This window comes from Alosa alosa, chromosome 5 (assembly GCF_017589495.1).
Source record: "Alosa alosa isolate M-15738 ecotype Scorff River chromosome 5, AALO_Geno_1.1, whole genome shotgun sequence".
NCBI lineage: Eukaryota > Metazoa > Chordata > Actinopteri > Clupeiformes > Clupeidae > Alosa > Alosa alosa.
This window is the reverse complement of record NC_063193.1, coordinates 5,860,347-5,875,645: the sequence shown is the minus strand read 5'-3', so window position 1 is coordinate 5,875,645 and position 15,299 is coordinate 5,860,347. Positions and strand designations below refer to the sequence as shown.

The window sequence follows — 15,299 nt, the reverse complement described above, 5'->3', positions numbered from 1 at the left end:
CCAACAAAAAGAAAATAACAATTGCACGTGTATAACTAACTATTCACCCACTCCTCTCCTGGAAGGGCCGTGGAGAGCAGGAGTTTATGCTGAGGAAAGGGTCCCACCGATGTTAAAAAAGGAAGCACTTTATGAGTGCATCCACAGAGGTGGACTTTTATGTATGAATACTTTTTGCACGGAGCCGTGAGATCAGAGGGCATCGAGGGGGTATCAATGAGGGAGCCGTGGCAGCCCAAATCACGCGCGGGGTTCGAGTGCCCGGGGGGGACTCGGGTTTGAATCCAGTTTCCTGAATCACTTCCTGATCCCATTCTCTATCTCCCACTTATTTCCTGTTTCTCTCCACTGTCCTTAAGCACCAAACTTACACAAAAAATGAAAATGACAAATGAGGATATGATATGACGAGCCTCTTATTGTTTAGGTGTTAAAAGAGGTGAAAAGCCCAGCCAAACGCGTGGGGAGGTGTTTCAAAAATGATTTATTAAGTATATATACTCTTTTGATCCTGTGAGGGAAATTTGGTCTCTGCATTTATCCCAATCCGTGAATTAGTGAAACACACACAGCACACAGTGTACACACAGTGAGGTGAAGCACACACTAATCCCGGCGCAGTGAGCTGCCTGCATCAACAGCGGCGCTCGGGGAGCAGTGAGGGGTTAGGTGCCTTGCTCAAGGGCACTTCAGCCGCGCCTACTGGTCGGGGTTCGAACCGGCAACCCTCCGGTTACAGGTCCGAAGTGCTAACCAGTAGGACACGGCTGCCCCAAAACTGTCACATTAGGGATTGAAACCAGGTCTCTGGCTCCAAGTCCTGACTCTTTACCTATTGAGCTATCAGCAATGGATGAATTATTGAACCATCACATGCGTCAATTAGTCCTGAAGAGGCGGCTGTGTTACCTTGCCCCACCTCCCCTAACATCTACGCTATGTAGTGAGGGGTACCGAAAAGTACGTCTCACCAGGTGGAAAAAAAAGAAGAAAGGAGAGGCTCAAAAAAGTAAACAAAAAAGAATGAAGTATGACACTATGAATAGAAGAGCTTCTTATTGTTTAGATGGGGAGGTATGTGTGTGTGCGTGCGTGTGTGCAAAGGTGTTTGGTGGTAGGCATGTTTATATGGCGTGAGGTACGATGCCCAGGTAAAGGTGGTGAAGGAGAGCTGGAAGGAGGGAGAGGGTGAAGAAGAATGGGAAGATGGGGCACCTGATGCAGCTTGACCATGATGGGCCCTGTCTTCTCCTTCTCCTCGTACTTCTCCACCTTGGCCTGGAGCCTCTTGTAGTCCTGCAGGGCCTGCTCCCGCCGCTTCACCGCCATGTTCAGACTAGGGAACACACTGCTGTACCTGAGCAAAAAAACAAACACAAAAAAACTATTGATACAGCCAGGGTAGGAATTTCACGGCGGCCACGACGGCCATTGCGTAGCCACTTGCGTTGGCCGTGAGGCCCCTTTGAAAATCAGAGGTTTACAGGCCACGGTGGCCTTGGTGCCCTCTTCTTTCAATATTCTGCTTTGCGTCCTACTAACAGTGATTTTTATTTAGCCTGTGGCCTGTCAAAATAATCTTAGCATTCACAGCGCAGAATTAATTTAGTCTTTTACGCAGTGGAGAAAGTGACAAGCATAAGAAAGAAAGTCGTCCAAATTCACCCATTCATCTCAGTTGAACTACTTTTCAAGTAGCCTATTCATCACACAGACATCACAAGTATCACATGAAAGAGCTTTTTTCTCAGCTTTTAAACGATGTTACCCGATAATTCGCGGGAGTTGAGCGATTAGCGAGAAAAAGTAAATAATATAATTCAATTTAATCATACATTCTACTGAAGGTTTTGCATCCCATGATCTCCCAACCCATTCATTTCGGTGGAATACTTCACGAACCCTTCTTTTAACACACGACAAACCATATATCAGAATAAACAGCAGACCTTACCGAACACAAAGGTGTAAAGCAGTCCCCTGTACAGTTAGCTGTTCCAGAGTAATCCAGTTTTGAATTTGCAGTAAATTTCGACATGCATGGATGTCTCCAAATTTGGGCTTTAAGTTTTACAATGTGTTTAAATTGTTCCACATGATTTCATAACGGGCCAAATACAAAATAAATGTTTTTCGCCTAGATATTGGTAAATCAGAGGACAGCTGACTGAGTTTGTGAAAGTAGCCTTAGCCTAATGATCACAAAATGCTAAGCATGCATCTAGGCTATTTGAGTTGCTGAGCTGTGGTTAAATTGTTCAAAACATTATTTTATAACAGGCCAAATATAAAATAAATGTTATATATAGCCTAGATATCTGTAAATATTAGATGATCAGATGATTTACAGTTCTATGTAATATGTCATGTTTCATGTTTTTGTAATGTTTTATACAGTGATGCAGGTCTACTGCAGTGAATAGGCTAAATAAAACTTTGATCATTTTTATAGCCTACTACTATATAGTTAACTTTGGCCTTGGTGCCCTGACATGTGGCCTTTGTGCCCCCATGCCCAACTGAAGGCCAAGTGGCCCTTTTCTGGGTTGGTATGCCTGGTTCCAAATGTTAAGAGCCCTTTTTGTTTAATATACTCAATTATGATTTAGGCTATGAAGTATGGCTTAATGTTGTATTTGTTGCCTGCCATGTTTGAGATGACATGATCTGATATATGACATAGGCCACAGTTTTTTGGTTGTTGGATAAACACACTGTTTTGACCATGCTCTCCTAACCGATTCTTTGTAAACAGTTTAATTTACGACCACTTTTCCATTCATCTTTTGCTTATGTAAATATTCTAAATATTTTTTTTTCCAACAGCACAGGAGAGGCTGGCCAGACCTCCACTATAGGCTTTTCAAGTCAACAATAAACAGTCACCACAACAACAATAAATGTAAAAAAATATATATAATATGGACTCTCGCAACATAGCCGAGCACTACTTCACTTGGCGGAGCTTCCATCGCAGCAAAGCAGGCTGGGAAGGGCTCCACACACCATATTGCTACTCCCTTGGTGCACACACCTCCACAGTGAGAGCAAAAATTCCACACATGTGCTCTTAGTCATGGGTACTGTTGTGGACACACTTTTTTGTTTTCTTTTTTTGGTGGAGTCTAAAATAAAAACTACACAACAATTCTGAAAACCTCACTGAACATCGGTGTTAACTTGGTTGTCTGAAGTTGGCTGTGAGCTGGTAATAGGACAGGAGAGCATCAAATTGTTAACCCACCAATTCTATTCTTGACTCCTTGTGACAATTAAATGGATGTTTGTCATGAAATGCAAAAATAACTGGTCCAGATTATAGAAGGGAAAATTGTGTCGTAAATTATGAGGAAAGGTATGATTACACACTGACACAGGCATCATCCCACAGACTGAAATGGGATTACCTGATGCAGAGATGCTGTTTACAAGTATCGAGGGGGGAAAAGCCACCATAAACAATAATTAAAAAAAAATCTTTTAGGCTGCATGAAGGCATGGTAACAGACTGTGTCTTTTACAGTTTCACAGCCCATTTAAAAAAAAAAACTTTTTCTGTACTGAACTACGATTTTATTTCCTCTATATTTAACTCAAGGTTGTGTCACTGTCCTCTGAAAATAACATGAGACCTGTGCATTTAACTTAGACCACCTCAAACCAAGATGGAATGCATTTAATTTCCCTTGTTTCACTTAAAAATGGAGCTATAATATAATCTTTGGGTGAAAATTCAGGTCCTGGGAACTAAAAATAGTGAAAACACTTGAGCGTAACTTAGCAACAGGAGTCCGTGTTTCATCCTGGGACTGGCTGAGCGCTCAGATGCGCTGATCGCTTTGTTTGGAGATTCGATGGAAACATGAGAGCCTCTTATACACACAGCATGCGAAATATAGCTGCACTCACAGTGCATACTGTAGCAGTTAGCGGTAAAGGATCTGCTCTGCGTTAGCGCAAGCCAAGGGATTAAAACAATGTACGATGCGATTACAACAGGTTCACAACCTGCACTTGGTGGACAGGTGTGAACGGGACGTGAAGAGTGCAAGCTACTCTGGAGCAGATTCACTGGATGATCACCATTATGATGCGCCCTTCGCGCCCTCTGTGCCATCACCAGCAGCAGCAGGTGCTCGGAATTCACACCGCCTGTCAATGTATACCCTCTGCCCCCACCCTCCTCCTTCCAACTCTCCCAACGGTTCTGCATTTTCCAATAGAGCGAGAGTGAGAGAGTGAGAGAGAGCGAGAGAATGAGAGTCGAAAGAGAGAGAGAGAGAGAGAGAGAGAGAGTGTTTGGCTGTGAATACTACCACACAGCATCGCAGCTTTGACTTGTTGCTGGCTTGTGCCTCCAGCAAGTGGCACAGATCGACAGACCCAGTCCCTGTACGCTCATGCCTGTGAGTACTGAGCTGCTTTTAAAAAACAACACTTTTTTTTAAAGTGAAGAAAGTTTAGAACAGTTGGTACATTAAAAATATCCCCTTCATTTTTTTTCTTCTTCTGACAAAACCTGCATTGAAGCCGTGCAGTGTTGTAATGCAGTCACCCTATCAAATAACAACGAGCGGCTATCACAGGTTCAGACAGGTTTTGTTAACTCTGTTGTTAACTGTTGACTTTTGGGTGGTCTAGGTTGTTAACGCCTCTAACAAAAGGGGAATCAATACTGTGGTGGTGAACTTCTACTGGGTGCTACTATTCATTCAGTTGGTTTATTACAAACTTCCCTGCACTGCCTGAACTGAAACTTCTGTACAAACTAGTGGTCACATACGCCGTTCATCTAAACGTAACCCTCTTGGCCTGAACAAACAACTTGTGAGGTTTTTGTGAACACCACTACTCTTGCCAGATTGTTACTGTTGAGGAAATCTCTAAGAGTTCACCAGCAAACCAGTTCCACTGGTTTCTATCCACCAGCCACGCAGGCGTTTGACAAGCCTCCCACTGACATTTCACCAGCTTGTACAACCGCACCACTACCCAGATGTGACGACAATGACGATGACATTCTCGTACTCGTTCCACCGATTGCCAACCCATTCACATAAGGGGGGCTCCCTCCAAACAGTGAGTAATCAGCCTATCAGGGTACTGACATGACAAACAAAAGGCCCACCACTCCTGACCTGGATGAGCTCAGTGTTTACCGGCCCTCCTCCTCCGCGTGGGCGAGAGAGAGAGAGAGAGAGAGAGAGAGAGAGAGAGAGAGAGAGAAAAGAGAGAGGGGCGTTCTGATCAGCCCCTAGGGAGTGTCTGAGGCATCAGTTAACCCAGCAGACACACAGGAGGGAGTTATAAAGGGAGAGGGGATGGGCAAGGAGAGGAGAGGAGAGGCGGGCGGTTTGGGACTTGACCCAGACTCGCTGCCCTGCTCAGACACGCTTGCACGGGATTGTTTCCCACAGGAAGTAGTGGAGGGAGCGGCCCCACGTATCGCCGTGGCGACGTCAGTGGGCCCAGCCCCTCGGCCCACGCTCGCCTCTATTTATAAAACATTACCTTGGCCCAGTTGTGGAGGGGTGGATGCCTGTGTGTGTGTGTGTGAGAGAGAGAGTGCATTACCTACTTCACACTGTCATGCACACATACTCCAAGTGCCAGAGCATTACATAAGCTCTCTAGTGATGTGTAATGTATATATCTTGACAGATATACTACCTGTCTCTTTCAGTCTCGCACACACCCACACAACCACCTACTGTCCATACACACAAACACAGACAGACAGACAGACACATACACACACACACACTTAAGCCACACCACACGTTCTTAGATACACAAAGGATCACAGAACATCAATCAACAGCCACTTTGACAGCTGACAACTGCTTTGTCAAACTTAGAGGGCAGTAGGGCTGTAAGGATACGCAAGCCAAAAAAAAATAAATACCAACAACCACAATCCCGTTTCCGTTTGAAAAAGACAGAACCGTGATGCAGACCCCTCTCTCCAACCCCAGCAGCGGTCATCCTAACAGATACAACTCCTGGACTCACTCATATTCATTTCCCCATTTACATTATAACACACGTAAATCACAAAATTATTGTTCTATTTCACCATTTGCCCAAACGTAGCGGTACCACTACACTTTACCGCTACACCCCCAAAAAAAAAAAAAAAAGTATAAACCGAACCGTGGCTCAAAAATTGAGGTATAAACTGAACCGTGGCTCAAAAATTGAGGTATAAACTGAACCGTGGGTTTGGTGTATTGTTACACTCCTACAGGGCAGCTCTAAAATCAGCAGCTTCCATTTCCCTATAGTGGAGCAGTAATATCAGCGGTCTCAGTTCCTCCAGTCTCCATGTGAGGTCAGAGCTCCACAGACAGGCTGTCCCTAGAGACTGGAGAAGGGTACAGGCACACATCCGTCCAAACAGAGAGCCCATCACAGCGCTGCCATGGTGCTTAGGCAGTGGCGGCCGCTATCTGACCTGCAAACCCTGCCGTGTCAAGAGTGCAAGCCAGAGGCTGCAACTTCTCATTTGCACTTCGGCCGCGCTGCCACAGACCTGAACGCACCGGTCTGACCACAGAGGATGGGAGAGCAGAAGACTCATCTGAGGGAGTTGATTTAGTGACCAGTGTAAGCCCGTATAGATCAGAGTGTGATTTAGTGACCAGTGTAAGCCCGTATAGATCATAGTGTGATTTTTTGACACATACTGCCAAGCCACGAGATGACCCAAAGGGTAGGAGCTCTCCAGGTCGGGCTGTATTTAGCGAAGAACTATTCTGACTCAACGTTATTCTCCTGTCATAATTTAGCGGTTGTTTTCAGCGCGCCAGGCTTACCAGTGGTCCTGTTTTTGGCACAATGTTTTTATTCTAGGATTTGAGGAATTTAAAAATAACACAGTGATCAAGGCCCTGTCTGGCCCTACAGTCTGACTCGGCAAAGCTGCACATATATCAAAAGGGAGGAGGAGTGAAAAGGAGAAAAAAATCCCTAAAAAAACTAGATGCCATGGCATACTCAGGTCACACTGCATAGCGCTGTAATGATACGGTTGGGCGGCCGGTCGGTCGCTGGCTCGCTGGGGCCGCTCCTTCTAACCTGGACATCCCAGGGCTGGACGGCCGGCGCTGACCGGTCAGCTGTGTAATTTTACGCTTGTCTGGTTTGCTTCGGGTCGGTCTGGTCTGGTCCGGCGGGCGGGCGGTTAGCACAGGCGGGACAGCATCAGGTCTGGGTGTGGTGGGAGGCCCAGACGATGGGGGGTTTGGGGGGTGGAGGAGGGGGTGGGTGTGGAAATAGCGGCTGGACAGGGGAAGAGCTCACGTAAAGCACTGCTCTGTTGTGACTGGACACGATCGCGCCTCCGCAGACACAAACCACCGGACGGACAGCCTAAGGACCAGTCTGGACAGAGGTGTTGGCTCCCTCCTTCTCGCTTGGAACACAGGCCTGGGAGTTTGAGTCTCACCCAACGCTGGGCACAAGGATCTACCACTACACATTTCAAATAAACATCAGACACTCCCAATCTTCAGACCAGTGTCTTTTTCATTTTAGTTTATGTATTTAACATGTATTTAACATGCTTTTTTAGCATTATTACTCTATTGTCTTTTTGTGTCACTGGCTTTGCCATTGTTGCCGTCTTGTTGTTACAGGGCTCCCTTTCAAAGAGTTAAATAAATAAAGGACAAATACAAATGCATAAGGTATAAGGTCATTTCACTGACTTCTGATGAGCCTCTAGAAATCAGATGCTCTGCGTTTGAAAGGCTTACAGAGAGCCGGTGAAGACACACTCACCTCTGGCCTGCTTATGTTGGGCACTGGCCAGGTGAAACTGTTTGCAATGCAGGCAGAGAGGAGCTTTGCAGTGACTTGCCTGCTGTTTTCTTTCACAGTGACGCAGTGGGGTAGTATGTGAACGTTTTGGAGCAAAAAAGGGCTTCGAAAAATCAACTGTCTCAATAAATTGTATGACAACAGAAGTTGGATGTGCTTCTTGGAGGACATTTTGACCTGAATCTAGATGCACAACAAAATAATTAAAAGGGCTGGAAAATCTCAGAGCTGATATCACAGTCATGCAGTCATTTCATTTTACAGACTGAGGGTTACCATAAAACACTTGAACCTCCCAAGCAATTACACACACATCTGCCGGTGACCACAAAATAGTAAACTCTCTCTGTCTCTCTTCCCATCTCTCTCTGTCTCTCTTCCATCTCTCTCTCTCTCTGTCTCTTCCCATCTCTCTCTCTGTCTCTCTTCCCATCTCTCTCTGTCTCTTCCCATCTCTCTCTGTCTCTTCCCATCTCTCTCTCTGTCTCTCTTCCATCTCTCTCTCTCTGTCTCTTCCCATCTCTCTCTGTCTCTCTTCCCATCTCTCTCTGTCTCTCTTCCCATCTCTCTCTGTCTCTTCCCATCTCTCTCTGTCTCTCTTCCCATCTCTCTCTGTCTCTTCCCATCTCTCTCTGTCTCTCTTCCATCTCTCTCTCTCTGTCTCTTCCCATCTCTCTCTGTCTCTTCCCATCTCTCTCTGTCTCTTCCCATCTCTCTCTGTCTCTTCCCATCTCTCTCTCTGTCTCTTCCCATCTCTCTCTGTCTCTTCCCATCTCTCTCTCTGTCTCTCTTCCCATCTCTCTCTCTCTCTGTCTCTTCCCATCTCTCTCTCTCTGTCTCTCTTCCATCTCTCTCTCTCTGTCTCTTCCCATCTCTCTCTGTCTCTCTTCCATCTCTCTCTCTCTCTCTGTCTCTTCCCATCTCTCTCTGTCTCTTCCCATCTCTCTCTGTCTCTCTTCCATCTCTCTCTCTCTCTTCCCATCTCTCTCTCTCTGTCTCTCTTCCCATCTCTCTCTGTCTCTCTTCCCATCTCTCTCTGTCTCTCTTCCATCTCTCTCTCTCTGTCTCTCTTCCCATCTCTCTCTGTCTCTTCCCATCTCTCTCTCTCTGTCTCTCTTCCCATCTCTCTCTCTCTCTCTTCCCATCTCTCTCTGTCTCTTCCCATCTCTCTCTGTCTCTCTTCCCATCTCTCTCTGTCTCTCTTCCATCTCTCTCTCTCTCTTCCATCTCTCTCTCTCTGTCTCTTCCCATCTCTCTCTGTCTCTTCCCATCTCTCTCTGTCTCTTCCCATCTCTCTCTGTCTCTCTTCCCATCTCTCTCTGTCTCTTCCCATCTCTCTCTTGTTTAAGCTGTATGACTGTATATATTATAAATACAGCGACAATACTTTGAGTATGTTTATATGTGCGTCTCTTACCCATCTTTCAAAACATAAACACACAGACAGACACACAGACAGAGACAGACACACACTATTTTAATTTTGATTCAAAAGCAAAGTTCAATTAAGACCCAGGTTGGGCTTCCATTCCTTTCCATTAAAGGCTCAAAGCCTTTTCTTATGATTGCCATTGAAAACCAGTAAGTGATGAGCATTAGTAAAAATAAATTATTAAGTTCATATACAACTACCAGCGCACTAATGGAATTTGTTTCTTCGTGGTCCCTTGATTTATATGTTGGCTTTTTAAAGTGAATGGAGAAAAAAACAAGTGAACAGGCAACTTCTGAAAAGTCACATTCGAGGGAAGTAAGAGGTTGCGACCTGGGAAATTGATGGATCTTGTTGAAAACTAATTGCAGGCGCGCTCTGTGTGTGTGTGTGTGTGTGTGTGTGTGTGTGTGTGCTCTGTGATGGGGAGTTGGCTGGCTGCCAGCACTGGCCTCTGCTGCACACACTGGCTGCCTGCTTCTCTTAACTTGTCTCCTTCTGCCCTCCCCGCTGCAAAGCCTCCAGCCTGCTTTATTAACCCTCATCAATTCAGCACGGACCTGTCCAGAGTGGATACCCCCCCCCCCAATATCATCCTCTCTCCAAAAAATGATTGCTCCCTCCTGTCACTACGCCCCCAACACACACACAGGCACACACACACACACACCTTGCACACGCCTAGACACACGCTGCATTGCCTTATGCGCACAGACACACAGACACTTGCCTGACGCACAGACACGCTGGTCTCTCCTGTCTTTTGCTTCTTCTTTCCCTCTCTCTTCCCATCTCTCTCTCTCTCTGTCTCTCTTCCCATCTCTCTCTCTCTCTCTCTCTCTCTCTCTCTCTTCCCATCTCTCTCTCTCTCTGTCTCTTCCCATCTCTCTCTCTCTCTCTCTCTCTCTCTCTCTCTCTCTTCCCCATCTCTCTCCCTCTCTTCCCATCTCTCTCTCTCTCTCTCTGTCTCTCTTCCCATCTCTCTCTCTCTTCCCATCTCTCTCTCTCTCCCTCTCTTCCCATCTCTCTCTCTCTCTCTCTCTCTCTCCCCATCTCTCTCTCTCTCTCTCTCTCTTCCCATCTCTCTCTCTTCCCATCTCTCTCTCTCTGCAGTCCTAAGACAGTCCTGCTCTTTAACCAATGGGCTGTGCCTGGCTCAGGAAGTCCTGGGCCCTTTGCCATATTCAGAGTCGACCCACACGTCCGCCTGCCGCCCACTAGGAAGCGGAAATTAGAACCATTCCATCCTGTCACTGTGCTGCCACAAAGCAAGCTCGCTCACACACACACACACACACACACACACACACACACACAAAGAGGGATGGTCTAAGCCATACTATTCATATTGGGCTGACAGGAGGATGACTTAAGCAGAATGCTCTGTGGATTCAATGATGTGTTCTATTAGGCTAAAAACACGGGGACAGAATGAATGAAGGAGCCATTAGGACTGCATGCACACAAGCATGCACCGCGACAACCACAGCCAAAAACGCATTCGCATGCACACATACACACAAACACACACAAAAGGATTCAGACACAAACTCACACACAGAGACACACACACTCACGCACACACACACAGAGACACACACACACAAGCCCAGAGCATGGAGACTGCAGAGGTGTTGGGGAGGGAGTGGCTGGGGCCGTTAGCGCTGATCCCGCCCCTGCCTGCTTCCGAGCGCTCGTTAAGGTCCTGCTTCCTCTTCCTGGCCCCTCCCCGGAGGCCCAGCCGGGACGGGACAGGCCCGCGGATGGAATAGCGCTCACGGGGGCGAGTGGAATGGAGGGGGCGCGCTGCCAAATAAACTTTCCTCCAGACACACACTCCCTCCCTCCCTCCCTCCCTCCCTCTCTCTCTCTCTCACTCACTCTTTCCCTACTGCTCTCCACCTCCCCCACTCCTCTCTCTGTTTTCCTCCTGCTCTCTCTACCTCCCTCTTTCCCTCTCTCGCTCCCTCAGTCAGACCCTAACACACACACGCACAGAGAGAGAGAGAGAGAGAGAGAGAGAGAGAGAGAGAGAGAGAGAGAGAGAGAGAGAGAGAGAGAGAGAGAGAGAGAGAGAGAGAGAGAGAGAGAGAGAGAGAGAGAGAGAGCTCTGCTGCAGCACTGTTGTGCTCCGTGGCTGCCGTTTTGCCACAGTGTGTTTTTTTACTGTCTGAGGGCGCTTTATTAAAGCACGTCTGCTCCAGCTCAGCCCAGCCCAGCTCTCGCTCCCTCTTCTCCCCCGCCGTGTGTGTGGTGTGGTGTGGTGTGGTGTGATGTGATGTGTGGTGTGTGTGTGTGTGTGTGTGTGTGTGTGTGCGCGCACTGGCCCACTCCCAGTCCAGACAGGGAGAGGTCTGAAGGCATGCACACGCACATGCACACTCCAGAGACAACAAGTACACATACACACACACACACACACGCACACACACGCACGCACAGAGAGCACACACAGACACTCAAGGATACACATGCACAGGCCTACAGAGGACCAAGACAGGGCGAGGTCTGAAATCACACACACACACATAGTAAAACAGAACCAGAGATAGAAACTTTCACACAGGGTCACCTGTACGCAGACTCAGGCAGAGTCAACCACACACACACACACACACACACACACACACACACACACACACACACACACACAGAGAGAGAGAATAATGTGGCAAAGACATGAAATAGCAGCTTACTTTTTCAGAGGGTCAATGACAGTCTTCTGGATCTGGTTCACCTGCAGAGGGAGGAAAGTATGACCAGAGTCAGTTAACAGCCCTAAGCCAACGTCCATTCATCCAGCTCAGAAATGACTTTGTCCACACACAGGCAGGTTTTTTTTTAAAATGGTATTTCTTTCTCCTTTGTATTTTAAAATAATCCCGTCTCTACGGATACGTAAAACATACGTCGTTATAGGGCTGTCACGAACATGTCAATCAAATAGATGGCGATGTTGGCCAATCAGAGAGAAGTAGGAAACGTCACTTCACAATACAATAACTCTTCCCTGTCCACACACAAAAACTGAAACCAGTTTTCGAAAATCTCCACTTTGGCCAGAATCTTTTGAATAACTGTTTTCAGTGACCGAAAACTGAGTTTTCATGTCAACGAAATGGCAAAACCTTGTGTGGACAGGGCCTTAATGACAGGGGGCAAAGTCACAGTATGAGGTCAAACACACAAACACACACACACACCAGCTAAAATTCCAACTCTGGACCACCAAACAACTCAAGTCAACTGGCATTTATGCTTAAGGCCTTTTACAGAGAAACAAAAAAAGAATCCCAGCTCATATCAATTTCTCTATTTGCAGATCCAGTCAACACAATCAACAATTGTCTGTTTGTGTTGTTTTCCCCTCCTTCCCTCCCTCCCTTTCTCTCCCCTCTCTCCCTTGAACACTCCGAGATCATCCTTGCACAACTGGAGGGGCGGAAGGAGGGGGTGGGGTGGGGGTAGCTATTGTGGAGAAGAAAACTTTTGTGACGTTGACTCCTTTATTGTACACAAGCCCCGAGGAAAAAGCCGTGAATATTCATCGAGCGCGCGCGATACAAAAGGACGCCGGCGTCTGGGGACGGACATGAAAGCTGAGGCCCCACTCGGGCGCTCGGATCCTGCGGAGGGTGGGCCGCCTTACAAGATGAAAGATCTTTGCAAACAAACATTTTAACAATAACAGTTTATACTCCACATACACTCCTCCACTGCCTCTCGCCGGAGCTGACAGGGAAAGATGGAGGGAGGGAGAGAGAGGGGGGGGGGGCTGCTGTGTTAAATGGGAGTAAACGAGTAAAACCAACAATCTCTTCTTTGGCCTCGCACCAAAGTCTCACAGACAGACAGAAGTTTGGAGCCTTGCGCAAGATAAAAGTGCACCCCCACCCCCATCCGCTCTGCGTGTCATTTCCATTGCTGATGCCAGGGCGACTGTGGGTTGTGTGTGTGAGAACCTCTGACTACCCTGCTAAACTAACCTGGCAAACAGACACGAGACGCAGGCTGCGTTTATCTACGCGTAGCCAAAGAGCGAGCAGCCAAGACGCAAACTGACAGGTTCATCTGAAGACGCTAATGAAGCAGAGCTAATCACCTGCTCACTCATTATTTCTAAAGTAGTCAGTCAAGAGCAGGGAGATGATGCCGCACACAATGCCTCTCCACACTAAGACCTATAATTACAAAGAAAGAAACTGTAACAATATGTACTATAGCGATATTGATATGGACTATAACTATGTCAATATGAATTATAACTATATAACAATATGAACTGTAACTATAATGATATGAACTATAACTGTAGCGATATGGACTATAACTATATCGATATGAAGTATACCTATAATGATATAAACTATAACTAGAACACACTGATTCTTGAGATAAGGGACCAAACATGTCCCCCGTTGTAGTTTTGCGCAAAAAATAAGAAATTAATAATTGAAAAATACTTTTAGTGTAGGTTTAGGTTTTAGGTTTAGTGTAAAGTGTAAAGGACCCGTGTATACTTATGACATCAATTGCATATATTTTTATGAAATTACAAAATTAGTAATAAGAAATTACAACCAAAAGGGGGTGTGTCTCGGTGAAATGTCGGCAGATAACTGGGAGATTTACACTTCCTAACTCAGGCGGGGGATTTACGATACAAAAGGATAGCCCCATTACTTCCGTCAAAAGCGCGCGAGATCTGTGTTGTTTCAAGATGGCGCTGACCGGCAAACGACTCAAGGTATTGTCTGTATACAGTCCCTTCTAATAAACTATCTGTACATTTACAAAGTTGTCAATGCCTCGTTATATATGTTAGGACCCTCATTATACTACCAAAGAAGTGTCGGGCTACTTTGAGCCTCATAAGTGGTCTAAAATTAGCAATCTTTTTACCATGAAAAATGCCCTATCGATACCAGTGTTAGCATTTTGGAAGCATTGGCTAAAAACAGGCTAGTTTAGAATGCATCGGATTAGTGTTTTTTTGCTTCCCAATGAACGTTCAAACTCATCATCATGCTAAGCATATCCAAAATCCATTTTACACCGCATTTCCCCTTTAAAATGTATGCAAATTATTGATACATAAAATTTCAGATAAGTTGCAATACAATAAAATATTGACTTCATGTTCAGTTCTTCAAAACTGTGGAAGTTTTGCGGTGATTTTGATATTATTTTTAGCCTATTCACCTGTAAGATATCTCTCCATATACATACAATGGTCATAAACTGGCTGATAAAAACTGGCCCAAATGCAATTACATATTTTGTAATTCTAGGGTGGTACTGTATACCTTGTCAGAAATCTCTATGAGACTTATTCCACATGAATGGTACTGATTGACCAAAATTAGATTAGGGGGTCTGGCTAAAGGGCTATTTGGCCCTACAGTGATAGCGGTGGGCAGTTAGCTTGTTTACAGTTGACTCCATTGTTGCAAAGTCTGCTTCCAGGCTCAACCGTTGTCCATAACAAGTTAGGGTTAGGTTTAGGGTTAGGGTTAGGTTTCAGGATTAGGGGTTAGGGTTCATGTGTTCATGACGGTGTCATGTCACTCATGTCGATATTGCCAAGTATAAGTGTTACCAATATAACAATATGAACTATAACTCTAACGATATGAACTATAACTCTAACAATATGAACTATAACTGTAATGATATCAATGTGCACATCCAGAATGTTTTTCAAGTTCATCAATGTGATTTCTAAAATTCTGATAGGCTGTTGGATTTCTATCGCTATTAAAAATGCCCTAAAAGTGAACCCCAACGATATCATTCTTCATGATGCTGCTATAGTATGTGATGTGGACGTTGTCATTCTAATAAACAATAGCGATACGTAAAGAGGAAATGTAAACTGACCCATAGCCCTCTACAAGCTCACTACATGCAGCCCATAGGAAAAAGACTGAGACAATATATAGACAAAGATATGGACAGGCACCTAATGGGGCATCTCTCCTTAGTTTCAGTTTCAGTTTGAGATGCCCCATTGGAGCTGCTTTAAGCTGCCTGTCCATAATTTGCC

The 15,299-nt window shown here is 45.8% G+C and overlaps 1 protein-coding gene across 1 annotated transcript in view; it reads right to left on the bottom strand.

The window, feature by feature from the left end:
- The window catches only part of bin3 (bridging integrator 3), a 45,716-nt gene that overhangs the window by 9,539 nt on the left and 20,878 nt on the right, over positions 1 to 15,299 (bottom strand). The window contains exons 6-7 of the mRNA XM_048244489.1: positions 11,950 to 11,990; positions 1,216 to 1,357 (exon numbers count right to left, since the gene is read on the bottom strand). Coding sequence (XP_048100446.1) covers positions 1,216 to 1,357; positions 11,950 to 11,990 — 183 coding nt within the window. The remainder of the gene's footprint in view (positions 1 to 1,215; positions 1,358 to 11,949; positions 11,991 to 15,299) is intronic.